Source organism: Argiope bruennichi, chromosome 6, assembly GCF_947563725.1.
Source record: "Argiope bruennichi chromosome 6, qqArgBrue1.1, whole genome shotgun sequence".
Lineage (NCBI taxonomy): Eukaryota > Metazoa > Arthropoda > Arachnida > Araneae > Araneidae > Argiope > Argiope bruennichi.
Window position 1 is genome coordinate 131,735,349 of NC_079156.1, and position 15,536 is coordinate 131,750,884.

The window sequence follows — 15,536 nt, forward strand, 5'->3', positions numbered from 1 at the left end:
TTAATGGATATATTTCAATTAAATAAGAATAAGAGGATGCAGGATATTTATTATCTCACATATCAATTTTCCAAGCACTAACTTTTTAACCCACTAGCTAATCTCCTCTCATTATATGGGCAGCAAATTTTATTTATAATATATAATTATTAACTTCTGCAATGGATTGAGTCATCTCTATTCAAAGCTTTGTATCAAAATTTATTAAATGAACAGATGTTTAAACCCCTATTTATTGAATATTTCACTAGAAAAATCTAACTCAATGGTTCAAATAAAATTTTAAGACAAAGAAAATACATGCAAGACTGCAACAAATAATTGATTGATGTAATAATTACATGATCAATAACTACAAGACGATTTGCATTTTCACACCATAAAAAGGCCAATAAGAAAATGACAAGATTAAGAAATTAACAGTTATTTTTTTTATAAAGCTAAGAGTTAATGTATACTTGTAAAATATTCAATATCACCATTCAATGCTAGTTATAAATAGAATGTATTAACTTGCATAAAAAGTAAAAGCACCAACAGAAAAATAAAAGCTAGTTTTCTTAAGTTTCCCTAAAAAATATTTAAACCCAATTAACAGAAAAAAGCATGATCTTTCTCAAAACAAAACAAGAGCCATGAATTTCTATACTTCCCATTTTTTTTTTTTTTTTATTATTATTGTGGTTTAAACATAAAAAGCTTCTAAGTTGGAGCTGCAACTTGTAAAATGGCAAATTAAAAAAAATTTGGTACATTTTCTTCTAAATGCAACAATTATACATCTTTGTACAGGATTGGAATATTATGTTTAATATCATGCATAATGATATATCTTCTGTGCTAAACTAGGAAATGTACATTTAAAAAAAATTGAAATTATACCAAAAGCTTTCAATGTTTTTTTTGTTTGTTTGTTTTTTGTTACTCGCAGAACAAAAAGAAGTTAAAATCTTATTTCAATTAATATTCTAAAGTACTTCTAGGTCATGATAAACTTTATCATTATAGTTTTATAAATTGTTCATATAAGACGGTGGTATTGTTGATTTTTTCTTAACATATAACAGCCAATACATCAATGAAATAATTATGATATGGTACTTTAAACTAAAATGTTTTCTTTTAAATCAAAAAATCATCTATATCAAAGGATATGTATATCAGATTGTAATAGAAAAAAATATTCTTAATTCAGCTTCATTAAAAGTAATTGATGCATCCAATGTTAGAAATACAAAAAAAGAAAACTGAGCCAAGGGGAAAAAAATTGTTTAATATGAAAAATAAACAAAATAAAAATACAAATTGCTTTTTATTCTTCGTCAATTTCAGCATTTAACATTCGAACAAAAGGCATAAAATTAGGGTTAAAATAAGCATCAATAATGCCTTCGACCATCTGAGACACTAAAGTCTCATTGAAACCAATCTGAGCAACACAAGAGGAAATCGCACTCTCAAACTTATTATTCTCCCTTTTTCCTTGGAAATAATCAAATGGAATTTTAACCTCAACTCGTTTGTAAGACTCATCATAATAAAAGAATGTAAACCTCTCATCACCTTCTAAATTGCAGTACAGACCAGCAACTGGCTGTTTCCTATCTCGCTTCACAATGGTGCGGAAATTGAAGACCAAATTCCTTTTCTCCGAAACATCCACATAACTTAAAAATCTACGACCAATATATACAAGATTGGTCCAGCTATTTACCTTCCCATTCCTAGTCTCCTTAACATGCCACTGGATATAACTCCCATCTACAGTATAATTATACTCCTTCTTAGATTTCTCAGTGTCACTCAACAAGAACCAGCCAGTGTTGGGAAACAAGCCATCAGACATGACAATCACTGGAATGTTGACATGATACCCTGGATCAAGGACAATGTAACCTTCTCGACCTTCCACCAAGACTTTGAGAACTACCAGGACATGTTCCTTTACACTAAGGCTCTGAGAAGGCGGTGAACAACTGATATAGGTATCAATTTCCGAAACCATTTCTTCACAAGAGGCTAAGAATAGAGAAGATTTCAGCCCTGGATAGCAATTGCTCATGACAGACTTCATGTTCTCAATAAGAGAACAACCAAGGCCAACACAAGACAAACTTTCTGGGAGGATTTTAGGATCATAATTGCAATAAAACTCAGTGAGGGAAAGTCCTTGTTTCAAGAAGGCGTCATAGAATGCCAGGAAACTGCCGACCGTGTTGTAAGGATGACTCTCCAACTCTGAAGCCAGGATGTCACGCAGCTCTTCGAGAAAGAACTCGAAGGTGACTAGGGAAGAGAACTCAAGGTGGTCAGGTTCACTGCCCCATTTTGGCTCAGGTAAGGGTAGGGTTAAGTCAGACCCCTGATCCTTAGAATCATCTAATTTCACCTACAATGAAACAAAGCAATATCAAATAAATGGTAAAATAAAGGTTTTATATTTAAAAAATTTTTTTAATTCACTAATACTTTAAAATTACTAATTCAATCTATAAAGCATAAAAGTAATATTTTTTCTAAGATTAAAAGATTGTATTATTTTAAAACAATATACAAGGATTGAGAACCAATCAGACTTTTCTCTCAGAAATAATTTTTCAAGCCAATCAACCTACATTAAATCTAATTAAGAATTTTTAAGAGAATTTTTTGAAAAATATATTTTCAATAAATTGATTAGTTTAGTAAAAAAAGATGGATAAAAAGATGATAAACTTTAAATATTTTATCAATTTTATTATTAAGAAGGATATCTTGAAGTCTTATCTTTGTTTTCTATCTTAAATAGATAATAAAAACATTATTTAAAACTTTAAAAAATAAATGACAATATACACAGAGTTGGATAATATACTCACTTCATATTCTTCATTTTGAAGGTTCAAGATGATATCAGGTAGGATCAATTTGGTTCCAAGATCCCGGCATGAATGACTATAAATAAAGTGTATAGTTAGATCATATTTGTTTGTAATTTTCATAACATTTGTTTATCAAAACAAAGAAATGCAAAATTCTATGACAACAGAATCAAAAGCATACCTGTTTGGAGGGTCCCATTGCTTGGTATCCTCGAGTCAAGATGGCCATTCTGCGGCAAACTTCTCAGCTATACTTAATGTACAACTTTTCAAATGCTGTACAAACGACCCATTAGAACTTTCGTCTAGTGTATCTGAGAGAGAGAGAGAGAGAAAAAAAAGGAAATAAACATTAATTGTAATTCAAAATCATTGCAAACAATTAAAAATAAGCCTTTAAAAGTAAATTGCAAAATAAGTGAAAACAAATTTAACAGGTAAAAATAAAAAGAAGCATTCAAGATTTAGATTTTGTAGTGAAAACCTTTAAATGACATCCTTAAATATAAGCTAACGTTTATTTTAAAATAAAATTTGTAAATTCTAATAATAAAGGTATAAAACAAGTTGAAATAAATCAGGAACTGCTGTCATCTTAAAAAAAAAAAAAAAAAAAAATCAAACATATAGGAACTTAACTTGTTAATCTTTTTCTTCTAAAGTTATCAAGAATTACTATCTTTATAAAAAAAAAAAAAAGAAGAAAAAGACTACATTTGTACCTTATTTAACTCGCTCTGAAAATAACTGGTAAAATGTAAGTAGAAAATTGAAGCACAAGAAATTAAGTGATAACACAACTGGATTATTTTACAAGACTTAACCCTTTAATTACTAAAATCCAAGTACTGCAAAATATACGAGTTCCCCTATTAAAGGTAGGAAAAGTTCTCTACTTTCCTCAAAAACTACACTGACAACTCATGTTTCTTAAGAGTTGATATATGAAAGAGGACTATACTTAGCTGATGGCTACAAAACAAATACATGCATGATTTTTGCGAGTTCCCAGAAAAGTTATGCCTATAAGTACCTTATGCAAGTACCTCTAGCAAACAAAACACACAGCATAGGGATTCAATCACTCTTAACAAAAGCAGTAAGTAAATTCTTAATTTTGAGCTTTGAATACATGTAATTTCATAATTTTTTTTATTGCTATCTAAATTTTAAAGAAATTAACAAAAAAAGGGGGGGGGGCAAGTATTAGTTTATATAAAAGTCAAATTACAGCTGAAGTGAAATCTCAAAATGTTATTGCTTAAATACATTTCAATGATATTATAAATATTAGCATTTTGCATTTCAAAACTTGAAAGATGCTTCATTTAAAAACAGTCAATTATAAACACTTCCTCGTGTTAGGCCTAAAGACTAATTTCAAAACCGAACTTAATTTTTAGTCGCCTTTCTTTAAAATTTTAATAAATCCAATCTTCATAAAAGACACATTCAGTATTGGCGTCTTTCTAAATGCAATATTAGCATCAAGTTTGTCCGTAAAGTACCATCGATATCGATCATAAAATATTCGTAAAATAGTGCCTTATTATTTTACAGCTCAAGTAGATGAAACCATAGCTTCTTTACTAATATATAAGTCATAAAACTAAGTTTCAAAAAGTAAAATTACTACGAAATTTCAAATCATGCTGAAAAGGCGTAATAAGTAGGATTAGTAACATCGCGATTAATTTTATATTAATTCAGTGACAACACGACCGTCGACTCTTACAGGTTATTAATGTCGAACATCATGTTGCGTCAATGTTACAACAATGCAGAAAAGAATGCATCTCGCAGAATTCCACTACACTACACTAAATATAGATAAACCACAGGATTAGATAGATGTATTAAAATTAAAGATAAAAAAATCATTCAGAAATGAACAGAACTATGTAACAGTACATAGCTAAAATCTTGAAAATAGAATCGAGATAAAGGTAAGTAATATTAAAATCTTTTTCTGCTTTTCAAAATCGGGGATGAATCTTTATCCTAGAAAGCTGTCAGAAATGCTAACACATGGAAGTGAAATATCTACCTCCAAATCAATTTATATAAAGTCTTAAAATTATATTCTTACGCAAAAAAAAATTTAAAACACCACAGACACAAAAGATCAATTGTTAGATATTTTATAAATATAAAGTCAAACTCCTAAATACTCACCCATACAACGTAAGCTTTCGCTTCGCGCTCTTACTACGAGAGTTTCTTGCCTAATGCGACTCGCTCACACAGCGATTGCACTGGATTGGACTAACTCCAAGCTTCCTTGCGGTTTCGATTTAACTGTTCAATTCACTGTCGAGGCCCTTTTATAGCTACTTTACGAAAGAATAATAATAATAAAAAAAGTCGCGTGAGAAGATAAGAATACTACACCCGTCAACACCGGACACACCAGCTGTACAAATCTTTATGTGTGATTAGATAAATACGCAACAGTGCCGTAATCTGTAATTTAAGCTGAAATGCGTTTTGAATTGCGTAATCACTATAGTAACAGCCTCCCATTCATGCACGTGAACATCAGGTGATTCATTCTTCGTCACTGGTTTTTCGATTACATGATTAATGTTAAATTCAAGTGGATTCGAAGGTCGAAATTGCATTTAATAATGAGACTTACTATCTTTAAAAAATATCTTCTTGGCGAAGATGCTCTTTATTTTCTTCCATTGATATTCGTTTTTTTTTTTTTTTTTTTTTTTTTCGCTTTGATTACCACAGCTACGAACTTACTACGTAAATACTCCATGGCACTTTTGATTTTCGTCTTTCTGCTGTAGTATATCAACTATCCTGTTTGTTTTTCTGAAGACGCGTTTGTTATTCAAAAAGCAGCTTTTCTGGATTAATTATATTATCATTTGTCGCAAAATGTTTATTTACAGAAAATTTATAGGTCGGGTGTTTTTCCTTTTTCCTTCCAACTGCAGTTAGAAAATGCATAACAAAAAATCATAAGTTTTAATAGTTTAAATTCTGGATTATTTGGTTACGAATAGCAAAGGAATTCAAATTATGCCATAGATGCAGCTAATTTAACTGGTAGTGATTTATAAAAATATTTATGAAATTCATTCTGCTATTTAATAATCATTTGAGATTTCGAATAGAAATGTAGTTGAATATTTGTTCCTCTGTATATATATATTGTACTTCTGTATTCAATACATTTTTTTTTATCAAAAATGATTTTATTTTAAATAATTTTATTCAAAAATGATGAAATTTTAAAATTTTATCATTGTTTCTTCCTCTAATTTTAATAGTTTTTAAAGATATTTCTATATTTTACAATAATGAATTTCATTGAATTGCGATGATATTAAATTCATTTTTTGTATGCACGTTATCATTACTATATAATTAAGGACAAATTTTACAAATGAGTGCTATATACGAATCAAGTCTAAAATATTATCGTACTATTTTTATTGTTTTAATTCTATGGATATCAGCCTGAATGAATAATAAATGGATACTAAAATATTACAGAAGTATGTTTAATTTATAATTGACATACATATTATTTTTTTTTTATAATTTTTAAAGTTTTTTAAATTAATACAATAGGGGAAATATGTGGTATTTTCTTAAAAAATCATTTACGTAGCGACCAGAAGCGTGACCTCCGGGTCACGCCAGAAGAAGGAATAGGTATATAAATCGCAAGTGTATATCTAAAGTGTGCAATGGAGACAAAATACTAGTGCGTCTAGATCCCTTTTTAAAGTCAAATATAATAATTTTTTTAAATGCGAGGTGAAGGGGAAAAAAAAAATTTACCATATCCTCTACACCATTTATGTTTGCTAAGCCGCAAATGGGGGGGGGAGGCGAAAAAATCATATTACTATCAAACAATTTTAAGAAACGTGACGCTATGAGAAATTAAATTAATACTAAGCGCAATGAATCTTTCTTCATTTGCCTGCTACTACTGCATATATGTCCTTTTTTTTTAAAAAAAAATTCGCACACTATTTCAGATATAAAAATGCATTGTTATAACATTCTACCGACTTATTTATATATTTCTTGACTTAAAAAAAATATTTTGTATTCAAAGTGAGTATAAGAGATGTATTTCTTTTAAAACAAAAAATGTATGAAGACGATGCAATATTTACGAGTTAAATTAAAATTAACAATGAAATGCTTTCAAAGTATATATATATATATATATATATATATATATATATATATATATATATATATATATATATATAAATTTTTAAGATGATGGTCAATTTTGATCAATTTAGGTAGTAAGAAATAATGTTATAGAAAATTTAAACAACAGAGGTTTAGCAAGAAAAAGCGATTTTTTCTATTATTATTTGAGAAAACAAACAGGACAAAGATTCTCAATCTATATTTTTAAAAAAATAAAACCCTTTTCCTATCTTTGAAAAAAAAATTTTTTTTACTCAATAAAAATGTAGTTGAACAAAAGAAATTAATTTTTGATAATAAATGATCTTGATTTGCATATTAAAAGGAATTTTCAAAGGAAATATATTTCAGCCTAAAGTATTTTTTTTATCTTTGTTAACCTCTTCTTTTAGATTATTTCATATCGCAAACTCTGCTAAAAATTAAAATAAATAAATAAATAAAAAGCGTTGAAATAGATTCGTTATTGCATCCCTATTTAAAAATCTATTTTACTTAATTATGTAATATATTTCCATGCGAACTTCAAATGTCTGCTTGTTTTCTGCTTAGACATTTTCAAAATTTAAAAACCTTGATAATGAATGGCATGTAATTTTTTTAGTTCTGCAAATAATCAATGGAAAATTGTGTGTCAGCACTTGCTAATGTCAGTATTGACGTCATCTGCTGAAAACCAGCTGTCGAAAATGTGTGGAAATCTCAAAGCACAAAAAAAAAAAAAAAAAAAAAAATATCGAATACATTCACTTTTATAAATTATTTTATTTGCATCATTACATTAAGAATACGGTTGCAATATTTATTTTACATTTACCACTTTTTCTTAATGTAATCTTTGGAAATTCGACTTTTTTTGACAGCTTGGTTTCATAATTTTTTTTAGCTTTTAATTGATATGTTTTGTTGCACTAACAACGGTTTAAAATTAATTTTTATTTTTATTAATGTAACATATATTTTCATTTGGGATTTTTAAAAAAATCATTCGGTTTGGTTTTTATTTTTTTCTATTTTCTTGCCTTTTTTGGTTTTCTGGATGGTTTGGATTGTATTGAGAAAACATTTACGAACGATGAAACTAAAGACGAAGAGAAAAATATTTTTAAATACAATTTTTTAAATTTATATTTCTGATGATTCTGAATTTATATTCTGATGATTAGTAATTCATATTCTGATTTCAAATGGAACAATTGTTTACTATTTATTCTTATGTGCTTTCTATGAATGCGAATTCTTTTGAATAAATGAGAATAATTGTTAAATTAAAGAATTAAAATACAGAATTAAACTTTCTTTGAAATGTTTTATCTGATTTAATTTTTTATATGATTTCAGCAATTTCAATTAATATCATAAAAATAATCAGATTATTTAGAATCGTTTGCCCTTTTGATTCATTATTTTGATTTGATTTGATTTTAAAATCATTCAAAAATAATCGGGATAAATTTCGCATTGATATTTTTATGAAACATTTAATAATAAATAATTTTAAATTTTCTTTTGATAATTTACTTTATATTACAACATAATTAGATGATATATTCTATTTTGAGTACCAAGTGATATTTTGAACATTTTAATTGTGATTAGAGACTTGTGAATTAAATCGTGCAATTTTTGCTTCCTATTTTAATGAATCAGCTACGACTTATTTATCACATTAAAGTTTAAAAAACGATTATTTGATGCTTGCATGACATACATACAAAATAATTCAGCGTTTACTAAAAATTTTCTTTTTCGAAAACCAATCTTTCAATTTTTAAATAAAACTTCAAAATTTATTAATTCTCTTGTGAATTACGGCGAACCAATTGACCTGAAATCAGCTTTTCGAACTGCATTGAAATGCATCAGATAAATGATGTCGTACGATCGGTAATCGGGTCAAGGGAAATCTACTCTCGGATATGTGCTCTCGTTCTACTGTCTGGTCACAAAGGTTTCTCTTTTCACGACAGTCGACGTGAATAGGTATTTTAAACTCCAAAGTTTAAAATGATGAGCTGAAGGGGTAACTACTATAGTAAATGCAATGTGAGAACATGATGCACATGCCTCATAAAAGGACACCAATTTTATTATTCCAAAATTTTTGTATTCATAGAATTCTAGAAAAAAAATCAAAAGAAATTAAAACAACAAATTTTCTTATATTTTTGCATCCAACGTTATTTTATTTTTAATACCTTGTACACCTTTTTTAATACCTTATTTCTTTTGCCCCATACCTGTTTCTCAATCGATACAAAAATTACAACAGTGAATGAGGTATTTGTAGACTGAAATTCTTATCATTTTCTAGCTGGTACCCGGTGCAATACTGCCACAGAAAAAATAATTTTGGAAATATTGTTTGAAATTTGAAATAGCTAATTTTATTTAATTAGGAATGATAGAAAGAATGATATTTATTTCCCTATCGACAATGAACACATTATTGAAATTTAATTATATATAAAGGAGAAATATAAATAATATTTATTCTATTTTTTGACTTTCTTATTCAAATGCTTTAGGGTAGACAATTTTTTTGTTTCCCCGGCTTCAACAAAAACAAATACATTTCGTGGTTGTCCGCCTCGTTTGCATCCAGCATACATGTGAAAAACATGGATTTTCTAAGTTCAAAGCAATAAGTTGGCAAAGTTTTATCGACATCGGATGGAAAGTAGGGCAGCGCTTAAAATACGAACAAACAATATATATAATATATTTTATATATAAGATAACATATTTGGTTAATATTAAAACATAATTTATTTTTTAATTTAAGTTAACAAAAGAAAAATTAAAATTTCATAGGCATTATGGATTTGTAGCTCTCTTATACCCCCTCCCCCATTTTACACAGCTAATTTACATAAATTGGTTCTCATATGAACCAGCTTAATCTAATTTCAATAATCCAACAATTTTTTTTGTTGTTGTTGAAATAGTTGATGTTGAATGTGCGAAAGTTTAGTACAAGTTTATTGATTCTAAAGAAACATATGGATATTTTATTTTTTTAAATATAATATACAAAAAGATTTGGCTTTGAACGTTTGGGCGAATTTTCATTTTTTATGCTACCTTGAAAACAGAAAAGTTTTTTTTCTTTTTTATAATTATATCCGTGAGTCTTTCTATTCTTATGTATAGGAGCACGATTATTCAAAAACAAGGCTTGAAAGATAAATAAATTTTGAATCTGCAGAAAAGTTATAAATAAGTATCGAATTTTGAATTCAATTCGATACGTGATTCGATACGTTAAAGAAGTTCTTCGCCGTCCTTTTTACTGTTCTGTGATTGTCTTCATATTCGTGTGACCATTTAACAAAGGCACGAAGTATTATCTTTTCATTCACCGCATTTGATAACAGTTAGAAAATGGCATGAAAACGAAATGAAACGTAAAGAAATGATGTGGATTCCTATACAATTATTAAAATAACATAAGCAGATATTCAATTATGTATATTAACCGATCTTATAATGAAAAAAAAACTTATTTCTGTTTTAAACATTTGTAAAAAATTCCAACTGTGATAATGAAACAATTTTTTCATATGCTTTGCGACACGATTAAATGTTTTGAATCTCTAATATCCTACGATATCTCTAATATCCCATCTACGAAAATGTGATTCTTGCAATACAAGCAAGTGTTGATAATACAAAAACATATAAAAGTGAATTCGACGACAGAATAAAATGGTTTCTAATTAAATAAAATAATATTTAGATCTCTTTGTAAAAATATTACACATAAAAAATATTGACCCCGAAAATAAACATAAAAAAACCCTATCATTTCTTTTATTGACCGAATATCGATATCGAAAACATAAAACTGCAATATAAATACTGTAGACTCTTTGATTAGCAGTCTGAAAGTAATAAAACCTTTTTGTTTACTTTGTTATAAAAATTGAGAGACATCGTTAAAAAGGTTCATGTGAGTAATAGTATATAGAACATAAACTCCGTCTCTATTATTAATAAAGATGAATATGTCTGTTTGCTTGTGTTGGAATTCAACAGGCTAGATCGTTTGATTTAATTATCAAATTTCGAACATATATATTTGGAGGGTAAAGTATACACCTTGGAGTGATTTTTTAAAAAATTTTTTATTGGAATTTTAGTTAATTAAAAATGAAGCGCAATTTTAGAGTTTTTGCTTGATAACTTCCGAAAATATAACTATGCAATAATAGTTTTCCCTCTTCCTAATATTGAAAAAAAAAATCTTTTCAATGATATCAATATTTTTGCCATACGTTTTTTTTTTTTTTTCATTTTTAATTATTTTTTGAAAATATTTTAAGCATAGTTTAAATCAATATACATATCGCTTTTGAAGCAAAACTCTACTAATATTCGATCCTGGATTTTTTTTTTCTCCCTTCTTAATAATCAAGGCATAAAGATTTGGTTCATTTTTTTTATCTTGAGTAAGTTTCACTACAAGGCATGTTTTTAATAAAATTCTTGAAATTCTGTTATATTTATAATCAAGGCGTAGCTTTGGAATCAAACAATGAGGAGAATTTTTAATAATGTGTCGATTTTTAAACACCGCTTCTTTTTCCTATGATATAATTGAATGCATAAAAATATAAAAAAATCAAGAGAAAATATTAATACGAGCATAGAAGCGTAGAGATGATATGTAAATGGAGGGAGCTAGTCGTATGTTTTTTATTGAAACAAGGGTACCTAACATGAGTCATGTGACTTAGGGAGAATCTGAGAGTAAGAATACCTTTTTTGGCGCCATATCGCAAATCTTGACATACTCAAAATCTGTCGCGCAGTCTTTTACTTCCCGGCATTGGGTCCGGTCGGTTTTCATTTCCTGGAAAGTTTATTTATTTTTTCTTTTCTTGTTTAGAGATTATCATTCTACTAAGCAAACTGGTTTCAAAAATAATCTTTCTTTTTCACAACATCAATAGCTGAGTTTGTTGATTTAAATCATGTTTAGTTTTTTACTTTGTTTTTTTGTTTATTTTTTGCATTAATTAAAAGTGATTATTTTTCTTCTTTAATTAAACATTTTATTTCTTTTATTTACCTAAAAACGTCTTTTAACTTATATTACATGTTCAAATACTTCTATCATTATCTCAAACAGATAAAAAAAAACTTTTATAAAAACAGATTATAAAAGTGACCTAAATCTTTTTTCCCCTGAATATTCTGAATATTTAAAAAAATGCATTAGTATTTATAACGATTTTTCTTTTTAAAAATTAAATTATAATCCAAGAATTAGGCTAATAAATATTTATTTTTGTATACGAAAATGAAAAAGATATTGATTAAAACTGTTAAATTATTTTGAAATAATTTAGAAAGAAAAGAAGAAGAAGAAGGAAAAAAAAAAAAAAATACTAACCCGGAATCAAACTTGGATCTCGTGAATTCTACGCCAGAGCCCTAACCACTACACTCTTTGAACGCTCGGCACATTATTAGTATACAAGCTATCTTAAAAGTTTCAGGGCTATTGAGCCTTAATATTTTCATGAATGAACATTCTAAATGTATACTACCATTATACAAAATCTCATCCCCAACTCAATTTTAAACCTCGCGCCTTCCCCTTGTTAGAATCAGTTTTAAATATTTCACTTCTGGTTTATAATTTTGCCGGTGACTTTACTTCTAACTACCGCTGAAAAAAAAGTGAATCATTTTTGGAATCTTAAATGTGTTGAATTTAATAAAATATAATAAAGAAATTTGAAATTTTTACCAAAACGGTGATTTTAGGGTATGTACATACCTCAAGTTATTAATAAATGTTGACATTCAGACAAAATTTCTATCTGCAAAGATGACATTTCTTTTTTAATAGTTTTTTTTTATCTTTAGAATACCCCCTAGTTTCTTTTTAGATCTTAATTAAAATTTATAAAAACATGCAATTATTACTAGCACATTTATGAAATTTTACTATATAAAATTTTCATACGTTAACATACGTTTTAGTTTCACTATTTCATTCACAATGATAATGAAAATGATCGTTCACAGTATAATAAGATTCGAATATTTATTTTGAAAAAAGAAACAACATATTGGAAATTATAAAGAAATTTATTTGCATTAAAATAAATACAAAATTATTAGTCGGTCAATAATCTCTATATATACACTTGTATTGGTGAGAAAAAAAATCATGCCACGCTTGCAGCCAAGCGAGTGCAACACATTCGAGATTAAAATAAAGCGAGTAGCAAAATATAATGCAGTTATATCAGTTTCAATGAAGCTTAATAACAAGTTAACTAAATTAATTACACTAACTAAAGCAAGCTATGAAATATTATTCAATTATAACATCAAAATCGATGAGTGATACAGGACGAAATTTTAAACTGACTTAAAATGGATATAAATAGAATATGTTTATTGTACATAGCTGTGAAATGGTGCAGTACTATCCTTAGAAGATTTTTCTTTGCATCCAATTGCACGGCAAGAGTTAATCACGGCTTAACTAAGTTTTAAAATTTAACAGTTAAAAGCGAGAAATAATCTGCCATTGAAATATAATGGAGAATGCGGTTACAGTGAATACAAATTCTCTCCCGAAGTCACATGATTTTATCTTGTGCTACACCAAAATAGGGTTGCAGTCCATCTATCATTATTACAACTCTATACATAGAACGGAACGAAAGTTGTAAAAATAGTATTAGTTACATATCTACCAAAATTTGAAGTTTAAAATATTTTTTCGAGGAAGTCATTAAGATAAAATTGCACAAAATATTTGATTGAAAATGTTAGCAATCATTAATCCTTGTTAATCAGCTGTCATCTTGCCATTGGACATATTTACGTGCCAAACAAATAATCGCTATGGCTTGTCTATTATTCATGTTTTCCAAATCTATTTTCGCACAAAAATGATTTTTTGCATCACCCGGAAATTAAAAAAAAATTGCTTCTTTGATCATATCATTTTCATTTTTATACAATTTTCTTCTTCAGTCTCAGTAACTTTAAAAATTTAATTTGATATATAATCAATAATAATGTTTTTAATGCAATGATGGAACTTAAATTCATTCTTTAAAACATTCAATCGTGTACTTTTTATCAGTGTTAAAATAATAATAAAAAAGAACTACTTTCTTTGGACATCAACTCAATAGAAGTAGGATTTTCATTTTCATTTCTATTTTATAATATATATACTTTTTTAATTTACATGCACAATAAGTTCCAATAGATCGACTAAATCAATTTTGAGTTTTTAAGTTTTATGAAATAAAAAGGAGATTTTTTTTTTTTAAAAATGACCCACTTTATATTAATAGATTAACAATTTAAAAAATCAATAAGCTAGGCGAACCAGCTTTTTGCCAAAACCGGCAGGTTTTCTATAATGTTTGACTAAATATCCCAAAACTAATGTTTAAATTTTGAGCCTTGATGACAAGGGAGGAATCGTTAACAGAAAAAGTGCCTGGCATTGATATATTATGAAGTTCAAAAAGTAGACAAAAATCTGTTGCTAGAAAATGTAAAACTGAAAAGAAATAATCGTTGACATATTATAAAAAGTATAATTAGCTGGTATAATAAAATATATAACTATTTAATAAAACTAATCAAGTTTAATAACATTTTATTCTATGAAATAGAATTAAAAACAATAATAAAATTATGATATGCCATTTAGGAGCATTAAAATTTTAAAAATTCTAAAATGTGAGACAAAATTAGGTCAAACAGTTTAAGGAGTTGCGCACAAAAGACCGTACTTAATGGTGCATAGTAGCGAGCGCATATTAAAATTTTTGCCTTTATTTATGTAATAGAAACAAAAATGAAAATAGCTGAATAAAGCACCTTAATTTTGGCAATAACCATACGAAGTATAGATGTGGTTGATTAAACAATAAAATACGTTTAAGATTTTGTCAGAAAAATTGAGATTGAAACAAATTTGTTTTAAAACAATTTTGAAAAATTGATGAAAAATTAAAAAAAAATTCTATGGTGGTCCGTGGTCATTAAAAAATTATTCTTTAAATTTTAAAATGTTATAAAATATGTTATAATATATCCTGAAGTTTTCGTAAAGCAGCATAAAAACTTTAGACCCAATTTCATTCTCTTTAGAGAGGAATAGAGATTTTTTTGATATCGTAGTTAATTCTTCTAAATGCTAAGAAATATATAAGCCATATTTTTTTCGAATTCGTTATGGAGTGTGGAATTATTTAAAATTCAAACAGATATTTAATTTTTAAATATATAGATTATCATAATTATGTTTGTAGCTGGCATGATTATTATTAGTTGCGCATGTAAAAATTATTATATTAAAACAGGTAGAGCGTTAAGTTAGGGGGAGATGTCAAGGTAAACAGGTGATAAAGACAAGATATGAGAGTCAAGGCAAAATCTTTTATCATGCTATGAGACTTCGGACAAAACGTTCGAATACGTTTTATTTTATTTTAT

At 27.4% G+C, this 15,536-nt stretch overlaps 1 protein-coding gene across 1 annotated transcript in view; it reads right to left on the reverse strand.

The window, feature by feature from the left end:
* Positions 1-1,253: 1,253 nt before the first annotated feature.
* The window catches only part of LOC129972069 (uncharacterized), a 68,374-nt gene continuing 54,091 nt past the window's right edge, over positions 1,254-15,536 (reverse strand). The window contains exons 3-4 of the mRNA XM_056086050.1: positions 2,859-2,934; positions 1,254-2,389 (exon numbers count right to left, since the gene is read on the reverse strand). Of these exons, the coding sequence (XP_055942025.1) occupies positions 1,313-2,389; positions 2,859-2,934 (1,153 nt within the window). The 3' untranslated portion in view covers positions 1,254-1,312. The remainder of the gene's footprint in view (positions 2,390-2,858; positions 2,935-15,536) is intronic.